The sequence below is a fragment of the Ascidiella aspersa genome, chromosome 3, assembly GCF_963924565.1.
Source record: "Ascidiella aspersa chromosome 3, kaAscAspe10.2, whole genome shotgun sequence".
Lineage (NCBI taxonomy): Eukaryota > Metazoa > Chordata > Ascidiacea > Phlebobranchia > Ascidiidae > Ascidiella > Ascidiella aspersa.
Window position 1 is genome coordinate 38,032,879 of NC_139449.1, and position 13,655 is coordinate 38,046,533.

The 13,655-nt window shown below is 32.9% G+C and overlaps 1 protein-coding gene across 1 annotated transcript; it reads right to left on the bottom strand.

Moving 5' to 3' along the window:
- Nucleotides 1-329: 329 nt before the first annotated feature.
- Nucleotides 330-13,540, bottom strand: LOC146162862 (nuclear pore complex protein Nup93-like). Its single transcript, XM_083385321.1, has 19 exons — nucleotides 13,330-13,540; nucleotides 11,877-12,006; nucleotides 11,456-11,550; nucleotides 10,608-10,793; nucleotides 10,082-10,198; nucleotides 9,553-9,686; nucleotides 8,871-8,973; nucleotides 8,142-8,282; nucleotides 7,628-7,748; nucleotides 7,063-7,139; nucleotides 5,962-6,093; nucleotides 5,420-5,592; nucleotides 4,781-4,937; nucleotides 4,027-4,140; nucleotides 3,555-3,652; nucleotides 3,064-3,163; nucleotides 2,346-2,492; nucleotides 1,725-1,831; nucleotides 330-908 (listed from the first exon to the last, which is right to left on the bottom strand). The coding sequence occupies exons 1-19, from the start codon at nucleotides 13,489-13,491 to the stop codon at nucleotides 776-778; spliced, it is 2,427 nt and encodes an 808-aa protein (XP_083241447.1). The 5' UTR covers nucleotides 13,492-13,540; the 3' UTR covers nucleotides 330-775.
- Between the last annotated feature and the right edge of the window lie 115 nt (nucleotides 13,541-13,655).

A 13,655-nucleotide genomic window follows, 5' to 3' on the forward strand; every position in this document is an offset into this window, starting at 1 on the left:
TGACTCTTGCAAAATAAATATTCCTTACAAAAATAGATTGTTAGAAAATTCAAAAATACTGCTAAGTGTCGACACTCTTGTCAAATTGTTAGGTTTGATTTTTTGCGTGGAATTACATTAAATTCTGATAAAACCAGATTAACGTCGTTTTGGAGTTCCTTATAAAATTTGATTTTAATAAATTTGTTTAATTGCTATAAACGTTAGTTACAATTTTTTTTTAAATTGTTATTTTTTTGCTTTATATTGCCTCAAATTCTAAGTATAACTAGTTTAAGGTAGTTTAAAAAAAATAAAATAAGCGCAAATTTGTTGCAAATAGTCGGTTTTATTATAGAGTAAAGAAATCAATTAAAGGCAGTGTGGAACGTGGTTGTTTTACAGCAAAAGTATGTTCGTTTCAATGTAAAAATAAGCACAACAAAATAATTTTTTTTTGGCCTAATGTAATAGAAAATGTTTTGTCCAATAATTGTTAATTAATGTAACTTAGGCGAAGGTAGCACAAAAATTGCGTCCGTTTTTTCTCAAAAACATTTTATTCCTATAGCCAGAAAAAGATGGCGTCGGAAAATATAACTGGTTTGTCAGGTAAACTACATTTTTCGCACTCGCCCAAAAACATAATAGGTTGGAAAATGCAGTTCGTTTTAGCTGACAACAGGTTGCTCAGTATTTAAATGCACTCGTCAGAACAAAAATGGCGCCGGACTTAATAACAACTGGTTTGTCTCTTGAACAAAGATGGCGTCCGTATTTGTGTCCAAGGTGTTGTTCAATTCATCTGCACCTCAAGTTTAACAAGTGACGATGTTGTGTTAGCGGGAAGTTGATAAGGAAGCATTCCAGCAAACACGATCAACGATCTGCCATTCTCGCGCAGTTGACGTTTCAACGTTTCTGGCGCTCTGCAACATAGAAATCAAAAGTAACATAGAAATCAAAAGTAGCATAGAAATTAGAAGTAACATAGAAATCAAAAGTAGCATAGAAATCAAAAGTAACATAAAAATCAAAAGCAACATAGAAATCAAAAGCAACATAGAAATCAAATTAACATAGAAATCAAAAGTAAAGTAGAATGCAAAAGTAACATAGAAATCAAAAGTAGCATAGAAATCAAAAGTAGCATAGAAATCAAAAGTAACATAAAAATCAAAAGCAACATAGAAATCAAAAGCAACATAGAAATCAAAAGCAACATAGAAATCAAAAGCAACATAGAAATCAAAAGTAACATAGAAATCAAAAGCAACATAGAAATCAAATTAACATAGAAATCAAATATAAAGTAGAATGCAAAAGTAACATAGAAATCAAAAGTAAAGTAGAAATAAAAAGTTGAAGATGTCGAGACAATAGTAGCAAAATTCTACAACTTTAAAGAATAAAAAATCAAATCACGAAATAGAAAAATCTCGATTTTTGTATAGTTGATACAGATACAGCTTTTCGAAGCCATAAATAAAACTCAGTTTGTTGCGAAAATTACAAAAAAATGAATCGTTCTATAAGTTCAAATTAAAAAATGCATCTTAAAAATAGTTTACACTATAAAAGCTGTGACCTAGTTACACAAGTAACGTAATGCATTTGTATATGTCAAATCTATCTACATTTTGACATAAAAATAAATAATTTGGAAAGAATTAAGTTATAGGCAGCTGACAGTTCGACCATAGCAATGTAACGAACATATGTCTAATTTGTACAACAGGCCTCACCTTGCGCATCTTTTAGCAAGCAAGTTCATCACAGCGAGCAACACGTCGGCCATGTTTTGACGGATCTCGTCAGAATACATCTTGAACGCTCTCGCCTTTTCCTGTACCTTGTAAAAACAAACGAACGGGTTTATAAAACAGCTTTTGGTTTAGTAGCATAATAGTTGGAGGTTGTAGATCAAAGCCCGCACAAAAGTAGGAAGCATTTTAAACATTTTGAATAAATCTTAAGATAATTGCTGGAGGATGTATATCCGAAACGTTCAAAATGATACCTAAACCTTGTGATTTAGGCAAAGCATTTATTTAAAATCGTATTGTCATTTAATTTTAAAATTTTAATTCTTTCCATAAGGTATAAGCTTTACTAAAAATAAAGGCATACGACATGTAACATTTCCAAAATATAAATATAAACTTTTTGAGACCGCAAAGCTATAAAATCGCTTGCACAAAACATTTTTTGTACCCTTATATGTATGAATCTTTCAATAATAATAATAGTAGTAATAATAATAATAATAATAATTATCATAATATTAATCAACGTAAAATGACAGGCTCCAGTAGTTTTTACAGCAAAGCTTAAAAAAGTCGATAATTATTTGATTTAAGTTGCACCTGTTCAGCTGTCGATGGAATCATCTGAAGTTCGCTCATAATATCAAGCGCCTGTTCGACCTTGCCAGCATGGTAGAGGTCAAAGAACGAAGCAAGGTCAAGCAGAAGGTGAAAGGTCGATCTCAAGGTCGCCGCCGACTCCATGCTCTACAAATAATGACGTAATCATTACGTAATCGGTTGATAAGTGTGCTGAGTGGATTTAATTGTTGCAAATGAAGGTATTATTACCATTTTTTAGTTAGTAAGTGTTTCAACCACAGAATTTTGTCTTCCAACGGAACACTTAATGCTGACAATAAAAGATCTTAAATTTTTTAACGTTTATCTTTATAATTTATTATACTTTTATAGATTTTTGTAAAAAATGTCGACAATTTGTAAAGTTAGTAAAACGGTTCAAACCAAATTAGTCACTAAGCAGAAATTTAGCTTTAGAGCACATTAATTAGGTTTTCTTTGGCTGTAAAATTTGTTTTAGACAAAAAAGTATCTTCCCACGTAGAAATAGCCGCATTTGGTCGCATCAGCTAAAAAAATTATAATTCGGTATCGATTCGACTCGATGCATGGATTATCGGACAAGTACCGATACTACAATACAACCCAGTATTGGCTCCGATCCGATACTATCGGACATCTGAGTAAGCAAGACAAAACGCTAGACGCTGACATTAGTATCTATCAGCAGTGCAAACATATTGCAGCGGATGAATACCTGGACTCTGTATCTCTCCGCGATGCCGATAGCGAGAAGTTTCAACCTCGATCGATCCGGGTTCGAGTCGTCAGATTTACAAACAACTTTACCGAGAAGTCTGTAAGAAAAAAATAATGACTAGCTCAGTGCTAGATCGTATTGAAGTGGCATTTTACGTGACTTATTAACTAAATGGATAAAAGTACCAAATATTTTTCCCACCCACTGCTTCGATTAAACCGCTGTACTAAATACAATATAGATGTATTAAGAATATCAAAGCCCATACAGAAGTAAGTATCATTTTTAACGTTTCGAATAATGCTTTTTTCATTTTCAACAAGAATAATTCTCAACGTTTAAAATGCTGCCTACGTCTGTATGGGCTTAATCTTATTACGTCTAACTACAACCTTCAACCATTATGTTCCTAATACAGCATAGAATCTCAATATTTTTATTTTACCCTAACGTATGTATACAGTAGTGCTTGCCATAAGCAGACTTACCTGTTAAGCAATGTTAAAACCCTGTCTGCATCGCCGCAGAGATCGTACAAGTGAATTGCGTCCTCCGATAATCCCTTGTCCTCTGTGTTAGCAGCAACCTGGAAACAACAATAAGGTTAATAGAATAAACCTTAACAGCGAGCTAGCACCGGGTTTCACGTAGGCGAAGAATAATTGTTATAAATTGTGGTGATAAAATTACCATAACTTGTAATATTGCTGGAATTACACAAAAATATTAGCTTAAAGTGTTCAAGTTATAAGGGTTTAAAAATGTTTTTTTAATAATATTCTGTTTTTAGGTCTTAAGTTCATAGGATGCTGACCAACAAAACACAAGTTAATATCAAGGATTTGTATTAAATCAAGACAGAGCATCCTGCAGTGAGGTTTGAACTCAAGACTTCGCACATACTGGCATAAACCTTGCCACGGGTTGAACTTTTCACATATTCTACATAAAACTGCGCACCTTGGCGATGAGTGAGTTAGTGTCGGGGAAGTACCGGTCCACCACCCCGGGTTGCCGGGTTCCATCGGCCTTCAGTCGCCCCAACAACTTCTCAAACTCACCCGTTTCATGGACCTGTGGAGGAAAAAGAGTTTTAAAACATCGAAAAAAAACAGAGTGAATTGCAAAAAAATCTATTTTTCATAATTTAACTTGTGTTTAAAGGAAAATAATATTTATGCTATGTTAAGTTTAATATTAAGCTGTTTAAATGGGTAAGTTTTATTTTTTTTAATTAAGCTGTTTTTGATGGGTCATTTTTAAGTATTGTTAAATAGTTTTAACAGCACAACTTCTGAATAATAAGTTTGTTAGATTATGCTTTTTAAACATTAACTTACAAACTATCTTCGCAATATTACTGATAAAATCATCCTCCAAAAAATACAAGTTAACAAATGGCTATGCACTGCGCTCTATAATTATAGAAACAAACCTTACAAAACATTTCAGGCATTCCTGCAAGTGCGAACCATACAGAAATAGGGATTTTTTAAATTAGTTATCTCAAAGCTTACACTTCACTTCAGCAGATTAGCAGTAAGGTTTATCATTTTTTAAATTCACTGAGACAGCGTAAAGGTTGCTAATATATCTTGTTGTTCACAAATTGCTAATCAATCCACGAACCTGTGTAACTTAGTTGTTACAATTTTTTGCTATATTCTGTAGTTGCAAAAATAATTGCTATATTTTGCATAATAGTTGTACCTACCAGTTCACTAAGGCAGTGTGCAAACAGGGACTGTCCCTCTGATCTTATATCTCTCAGGAAGTAGAAATAGTTGATCGCTTCACAAGGATCGGAAAGTTCAAACTTCTGGGTGTAAAGCATCACGAGCCTCACCAAGTTCACCTGACGTAACATCGAACTAGAAGATGGAATTTAGATTTTATTATAAACCAACATCTGTATTTAATGTGTTTTAAACTCACTTTGTTGATAAATTACTTATTTAATTATTTACAAATAAATTTTATTTTATTTAACCTAGTTTGTTTGAACTATTTGGAAAATTTAATATACAAAAAAATATTTAAAAAAATGTTATCTGTCCTAATTTTCGCCAAAGACTTCAGTAACTTAATTAGATTTTTGCAAGAAATATAAAATAAAATTACGAAAAACGAATTTTGAATTTTATTAAAAAAATATTTTCTGCACTTAAAATAATTGTTTTGGAAAACAAATCTAAAAAGAATGATATTACCCACTTTAATCAAATAAATCGTTTTTTTGTAAACACTATAATTTTGAATTCTTGAAAAAAATGTAATTTAGCATTCTAGTAAAAGGTTTTTCGTAAGCTATTTAATGCTATTCAATGATCAATAATTAGTTTTTTTCACTCACAGGTTATTGTCGTCATTTGCTTCAGATAGCAGTTTAGAATGAACAACCGACGAAGTATTAAGGATTCCGTTCACATGTAGCGACAAGGCAATGTGGACAGCGTGAGACAAAAAGTTGTCAAAACGAGACAAAAACTCAACAGCGGCTTCAAACTGGCAAGTCAGGAACAAAACCTGAAAGTTTTAAGCAATTTTTTTTTAAGATGCTGGCTTGAAAAAAAAACGTTTAAATAGTAATTGAAATGTTTTAGATATATTTCAAATCCAATGAAGTTTTTTGTTTGTTGGGGTTAGAGGTGCTTTTTAGGCAAGGAAAAACAAAAATATCAAAACAATTAACGTAAAAACGAAAATATGTTGAAGTAAATTAACATTTGCATGGCACTCATTTTAGGAACAAAATTTTATCCCTTTTTATTCGTTTTTTTTTTAAATTTACCATTTTACTTAAATATTTCTTAAAACGTGAAATAATTTTTGCAACCTTTTAATGAATAACGACAATACTTCTGCGTATCACTTTGTGCCGTATGTAGAACTAACCTGGAAGTATAGAGTCGGATTGCTTGACGCATTGAAGTGAGATTCTCCATAATTAACCGACAACAACTTTTGTAATTCTAGAAGCGATAAATCTTCGGGTCCAGAGTTGGAAGCATCGACATCAAGATCAACCTGAAATAAGTGGTAATATATTGGTTGCATAAGTTTATTGTTAGGGGTGCCTGAATTTTTTTTTTTTTTTTTTTTTTATTGATTTAACGACAATCAGGTGGCAGTCTTACGACTGAAGAAAACCTTTTGTCGCGACACCAATTACAGCGAGTAACAAACAATTTTAAGGAACAACACGTAATAAATTAATACTGGACACTGGAAAGAAATTGCATCAAAATCTACGAGAAGCTAACAAAAAGACATGTACAGCGTTAAATAAAAGGAGAGATTCAGAGCAAATTAAAATTAAAGGCCCGGTTCTAACGGTCAGAAGCTATAGCCCAGGGATTCTTAAACTTTTTTACCGCGGGCCCCTAAAATATTTTTCTGCCTCGCATGGACCACGGTAGGCAAAAAAAATTCAAAATAACGTCATAAACTGACGTCACAGTCAAATATAGACTTCATAAATCTGCTGATTTCGGTTAAAAACGTGAAAATGAGATGGATTCAAATTACATTCAGTGCAAAACCGTTTTATTTTTAATCAAACTGTTTTTTTAAAAAAATGTTGACTTCCTAAATATACTGAAATATATCAAGTAGGTCTTTATGGCCCCCTTAAACTAGTTCGCGGACCCCCAAGGGGTCCATGGACCCCAGTTTAAGAACCCCCGCTATAGCCGATGCCTGGTGGTTGTGTCGCATATCGTCTGATACTAGGGGGCATCGTTTTTTTTTATTTTTTATGTATAAGGTACTTACGGCCAGCGGTAATGTATACCCAGGACCAGGGGTGTGAAAAATGCCAACAATTTGGAATTGCGAAGGATCTCATACTAATTTTTCTTAAATAAGATTACTTACTTTCAGTCATGGTCATTATTTAGTTGCAAGGGCGAGGCGAAATGTTTATTATCAACATTTAATTTCCCATGGACAGTCATAACAAACCTTAACTGTTTAGGATTTACAAAAACAACAAACCTGTGAAAGTTTGAACCAGAGGTAATCTTCAGTTTTCTTGACAACTTCTTGTTGTGCATCGGTGAAGTCAAACTTGCCTAAAAGTATGGTAGTTTTAAAAAGAAGTGAAAATAGCAGAAACGACAAGCAATTAGCTAAAAAAACACAAACTTCACCATTGAACAGTGGAAAACTATTTCATACAAGCACATTCCTAAAACTATGAGTAGTGTTCAGTGCATCCAGCCATTATTGAAGCAAATATCTTGCAACAAAACGGTTTACCAAGATTGTAAACCTTAGCTTAAAATACGATGCTGAAAGATTTCCAAGATCAGGCGCTAAAACCATTTTGTTTTGTTTAAAATAATTATGAATGAATAAATTGTTGCTGCCAGGCATTGTATCAATTGTAAAATTGTTCTAAAACGCAGGTCTATAGAATAAGAAAATGCTTCTTTGTTACTCGTCTTTGTTACTCGTTGCGGCAAAAGGTTTTTTTCAGTCTAAGACTGCCGCCTGATTTTCGTTAAATCAATAAAGAAAATATGTGAGCAAATTGCAAAGTAAACAATGAGCAACTCACCCACAATACAATAAACAGCTATTTTATAAACATCAGTCGATGTTCTGACGGTTCGTTTGTAGTGGATTTTCATCTTGTGTTTTGAGGACGTCGACAATTGACGTTTGTTTGAGCAATATTCCTAGAGTAAAATAAAAAATTTAATTAAGATAATTGCACTTAATATCAATCCTTTAAGTTTTGCCCTCATGTTCATAAGATTTAACCTTTATTTTACTAATTATTATCACAATGAAATTTGTGGTTAAGTCAATTAAAACATTTTCATGTTATGGTCAAATTAATTAAGTTTATGACCATATTTTTGGTTCGCTGGTTAAATTAATTGACCTAACAATTTTTTTCTGAGCAAGTTTACCAGATTTGTCATTTTGTCTTCCAAATTTAAATTATTGTTCTCTGGTAAAAATGGTTAAGTTTCTCATCAAATTTTGGTTCTCTGGTCAAATTGAACAAACTTATCATCATATTTTCAGTTTCTCGCTATGCGTAAAGTATTATCCAATTAACCAACCTGAATCCAAGTGTTGAAGTCGGGGAACAAATGTTGTTGACTTTGTACGAAATCTGCGACAGTTGTAAGATCGCCGCATCTCAAGCAGTAGAAGATAATCGACCACACCGGGAGACCATCAACCTGCCCGTCCTCACAAACCTGAAAAAAAAAAGATAATTTTAGGTAGTTTTTAGGGTGTGATTATGCACGGGTCTGTAATGGCGTTTCAAATCAGAATCACCAACATTCAAAGAAACCCGGCTTTTTCAAAGTAATCTGGGATGTGGTGTGAAAGATTGAGTTTAAGCTCAAGATTGAAATATAAAATTTATTGGGCCAAAAAACACTGCAGACCCGTGGTTGGCAAACTTTTTTGGCTCCCGGCACACTAAAAATATCTTAAATATTTCGCGGCACACTTTTAACAGAACAATAATAGAGTAATTTTACAATCGCCCTTAACACACGACAAACTATATGTAAATGTCTCAATATTATTAATTTGTAATGAATACCGCATATTTAAGTTTAAAATGCTTGCGTGTACTGTAGCCTATGCCTATTTGTAATACAAATACTCTATTTTTCCAGTGTTCCGCACCTAGTTTGGGAATCACTGCTGTAGACTGTTATGCTTTTCTACTGGATACAATTGGGGATTTAATATTTACCCTCTTCCATTTTAAAAAGTACCACCAGATAAAAGTTTGTTATATTTGATGAACACACTTGCTAAGATGGCATTACCTGGCTTAAATTGGCTGCAATAATTTTGAGAAAACTTTTGACGAGATTAAGAGAACTGGGAATTCCCCCAAGTTGAGCCAGATGTGGACTCGAATAAACGGTGCTGAAAAATAAAATGTAAATAAAATCTTGTACAAATATGACAAATAACATTTTAACAGGGTGGTTTATGGTATATTGGCAATTGAGTGGAAAACAAAAAAACGCAGTGAATGGTAAGATTGTAGAAAAATGTGTTGCATAAAGTTAAGCTTCATAACTAGTCAAAAGTTAAGATTTTGCATTTTAATAAAAATAAGGCATAAATGTGAACAAAACCATTTATAGTTGGATTTTGTTTGTTCCATCTTTAGTATCAAAGCATTTTTAGTGGAATGCTGGTTACTAAAAAGACTGCTCGTTGCCAGAAATGAATTTTAGTGGACTGCTGGTTGCCAGAATGATTTGGCACATTAACACAATTTGAAGGTGAAGTAATTTAAGAGTGTATTAATAACAGTGCAATAGTTAAAATCTAAATCCATTTAATGCAGACAGTAAAGCTATGTATCAAAACATCCCTATTAAAATGCTGATTCGGTTTATTTGAGTACTGCAATAACGATCTTAGAATCTCTTCCCAAATAACACTAAAATTTAGAAATAAGTTAAATAACCAACACTTCTTATTACAAGTCATCACCTCTGCATATATTCCTTGTAGCTCTCCTCCAAGTACTTTAGTGACTGACCGGTGAGATGTTTCAACCAATCCTTGCTCGGTGGGCCTTGGTTGAACGAATCAAGTAAGTTGGCCGGCTCAGTTATGTACTTTACCTAAGAAAGATAAAAAGGTTTAGTCGCAAAGTTGCAACATCAAAGAATGAAATTTCATGGTTGGTTATTTATTAGCAAATTCAGTTCAAAAACTGACAGTTAAATATGTATAACATGAAAGTATGTTGGTGTAATGATTATTGTCGTACTAAATGAAGAATTGGGAACAAAGTATATTAGTAAAAAAAAACAGATATGACCAAATTGGCATATTTATATTCATAACAGACCAATTGCTAGATTAAATGTATTTTGTTTGATGTATATATTTGTAAATATAATTTGCAAGAATATAAACGATTTATGGCTTACCAACCATAAAATATAACAAGTATACTTTATTAATTCCACTTAATAACTTTTAATAAAGCGAAATTAACCCAGAAACAACATACCATGCTCCACATTGCATTAACTGCCACGTCTTTCATTTTTTCAGCAGCGTTGCTGCAAAGTTTTGTGAGATCTTGCGATGTCCGGCCAGATATAACACTGTCGTTGTAAGATTTCACCTAAAAAAAATATGCAATAATCAAAAAGTAGTTATAACTTTATATCATGAAAAGTGTAAACCTGTAACAATATTACTCAATATGATTGACTTAAATATAAAGCGAGCAAAAAGTGTGCTAAAAAACTTTTTTCAAGTCACATAATAAAAATATAACATCGACTCAGATGCAGAAGTTTTTTTGAGTGTGACTTGAGACCATGAAGGAAGATTACTCAGTCAACCTTGTCAGACTTTTGAAGTTCTATACATTTCATTCTTTTTTAAATACATTTTATGCTTTTTAAAGAAAGAATGTTTTAAAAAAGAAGTTGCTTTAAAAAGTTTCAGCAATCATATTCAAATGTAACTTTAAAATAAGCACCTTAAATTTTATCAACCTTACTGAACTAGCTAACAGATTTTTTTACCTGGTCGGCGTACGCCAGCTCCCATGGGTTCATCACCGAAGGTTGCATCGAAGTGTTTCCGTAATATTCGCTTGTGTCGAGATTCCTCTGTGCTGCCACCTCCTGGACAAAACTGAGTGTTCCGTCACTTCCACCGATCTTCTTGAGAATCATTTGCTTCTCGGTTTCCCAAGATGACATCATTCCCTGAAATAAATTGTTAAAACTTCTTTAAAGTGATGATTCCAACAGGGGGAAATATTATTCTATACATCTTATAAAACGAAGGAATTTGATATTTAAAAAAGACAAACTTCAGTATTAAAAAATGTACTGCCCTTGATAATGCAAGCACAGTTTTTAATAATGCAAAGCTATATTTTCTTAAAAAAATTTAGTTTCTCATTATTACTTCAAGAAAGAATATAAAACTGTACTCTGCAACTAAACATATAAACATTATGTGCAATGTAGTAATATTACAAATCTGTGGGGGCCTGTGTGGCTCAGTTGGTGGAATCACAGAATATATAATTAGGTTGTAAGTTTAAATCGAACTAAGGCTACATTTTTAGACTTTGAATTCTAAAAAGGTTTCAGTTTTACTAAAATACTTTTTATCATATTAAATAACAAATAATTATAAGATTGCGCACATGGAAAATGCCAACTAGTTAAGTGGTCAAACAAACAACATTTTATCTTACGATATTATAGCAAACATCAATCCTGTTAATAAATATAATTAATAATTATGCTAGTTGTTATATAAGGCAGTCTATTAAATAAAAACGTGTACCATAACCTAACAACAAGTAATCACATAGACATTAATTTTCCCTTTACATAAAATCTGGGTTTCAACAAACCTTCCATCTTCGTTCGTCAACTTCACGAAAGCAATTCCACTTTTGCTGCTCGACGACTGAAAGAATTGCATTCTCATGCTCTGCTTGAAGATAACCTGTAAAAACAAACGATGAATAAAACATAAAAATAACTTCACATACACACAGCCCTTTATATATTTTGATTCATAGATATGGACAAGCTAAGAAAAGATTTGCATATATACTTGATTTTCTGGTTAATATAAAATGGCTTCACTCTATTGTAATTACATAGCAGTATTAAAGTAAGCCTTCTCTGAAAATGAAGAAAAAAAACAAAATAAAACACCTTTTACATCAACATAATATATAAAAATCAAACAAAGCATATTATCCCAATTATATATTAAAAGTTGTTTCGTAATTAATAAAACATAAACAAGATTTTGTTGTTGCTTACCTTCAATGTCTGTTTCATGATGAATTGGAATTTGGTCAATATTCTGTTCGACAGCTGTCAAAGATTTTATGCGGTCGGATATTTTTGGAATGTCTTGACCTTTTGAACTCAACAGGAGAGACGCTTTTACCTGAAAAACATACAACAAAATAAGCAAGATTTGGTGATTTTATTTTTTTCAGATTTCACCCAATGTGTAGCTATGGCTGCGGGCCTAACTTTCTAGTCAGGTCACTGCGAAAAATTTGGAGCTGGTTTAGAATCCCACCACAGTTTCGCTGGGTTTATATTGCTAACAATATTTGGGTTAAGATGAGATTGAACGTTAGGGTGGGTCAAGTATTATTATGAGATTTATTTTCTCATATTTTTTTCTTCCTGCAATTTGTTTCTTACGTTGTTTTGTTAGTGTAAAACAGATGTAAGATTCTCAGAACTTGGTCGAGTTTTTAGACATCTTATTTGACAAAAGGGGCGCTGGTTTAGAATTCTACTTTCACATTAATTTTAACACTAACGAAACGAGTTGCCAAAGTTCAAATTTTAACTAAGGCTTAGATATATACAAGTAAATATAATAATAAAACTTGACCCACCCAAACCCAAACGCTAACTCGCATCATAACCAAAATAAACTTGACGAAAATGTGGTAGGGTCATAGACCAGAGCCAAAAAAGGAGTTAAAACCTATTTATCCTTCACCACGTCGTAACCAGTGGTGGGATCCAGCCAGTTCGCACCGGTTTTATAAAACCGTATTGCAGAATTTTATGAGATTAGCGAACCGGTTAGCATTACTGGTTACTGTCAACGGAAGTTCATGTGTTTGTTTTTTTCAAAATGTGCGATGGTCAACTTCGCACAGAACAGATATACATGGTGTTAATTTTTATAATTGTAGTAATTTTCCTTTTGTGATTGTTTGTCTGAAAATTTAATTGTTGCGTCATAAGTACAAGTTATGAAACGACTGCTGCTTTTTAGTGTGGCTGTTAGCAGTGATGGGATTTAGCCGATTCGCATTCGCTGCAACCTGGGGCTGTATCCTGTTCTTGCAACTTCTTTAATTTATTGCCCAGAAAATGTGACTTTTTGTAACAGAACCGGCTCAAATATATGACTTTTGGGCGCTGGTCTGGAATCCTACCACAACGCACATGATTTTGGTTGGGGTGTGGGTTAGCGTTTGAGTTAGGGTGGGTTATTTAATAGTATAAAATTATAAATATAAAAATACTTAACCCACGCACACCCAAACGCTTACTCTCACACTAACGCAAATATTGTGCGTTGATTTTATAAATGTGGTAGGATTCTAGACCAGCGCCGACTTTTGTGATACAACCGGCTGACCAAAAATTTGAATCCCACCACTGGTCCTAACCATGTTTAACCTGTTAAACGAGCATACACAAAACATAGCATAGTAACACAAATGGCGCTCTTTCGAACCTGCATGTCATCTTGCTGATGGGTTGTTTTCTGGCAAAGACGTTGCCCTGCGTCCAAAAGTTGCTGGAAACTTTTCTGAACATGAGGTAATTCCGATGCCGACTCCAAACCAGTCGATAATTCCTCGGCACGTTGCAGCAAGTCGTTAAAACTCGTTGACATTTTGAGATTTTATATTTTGCCAAAACCAACATACGATTTTACAATACAATTTTGGAAACTGGAACTAAAATTAACTTTTTTTTTAATTTTTAAAAGAATAGGATAATATTTTTTACAAATGCGATTATTGACGCTTACCATAGATTTATTGTAAAATTAAATAA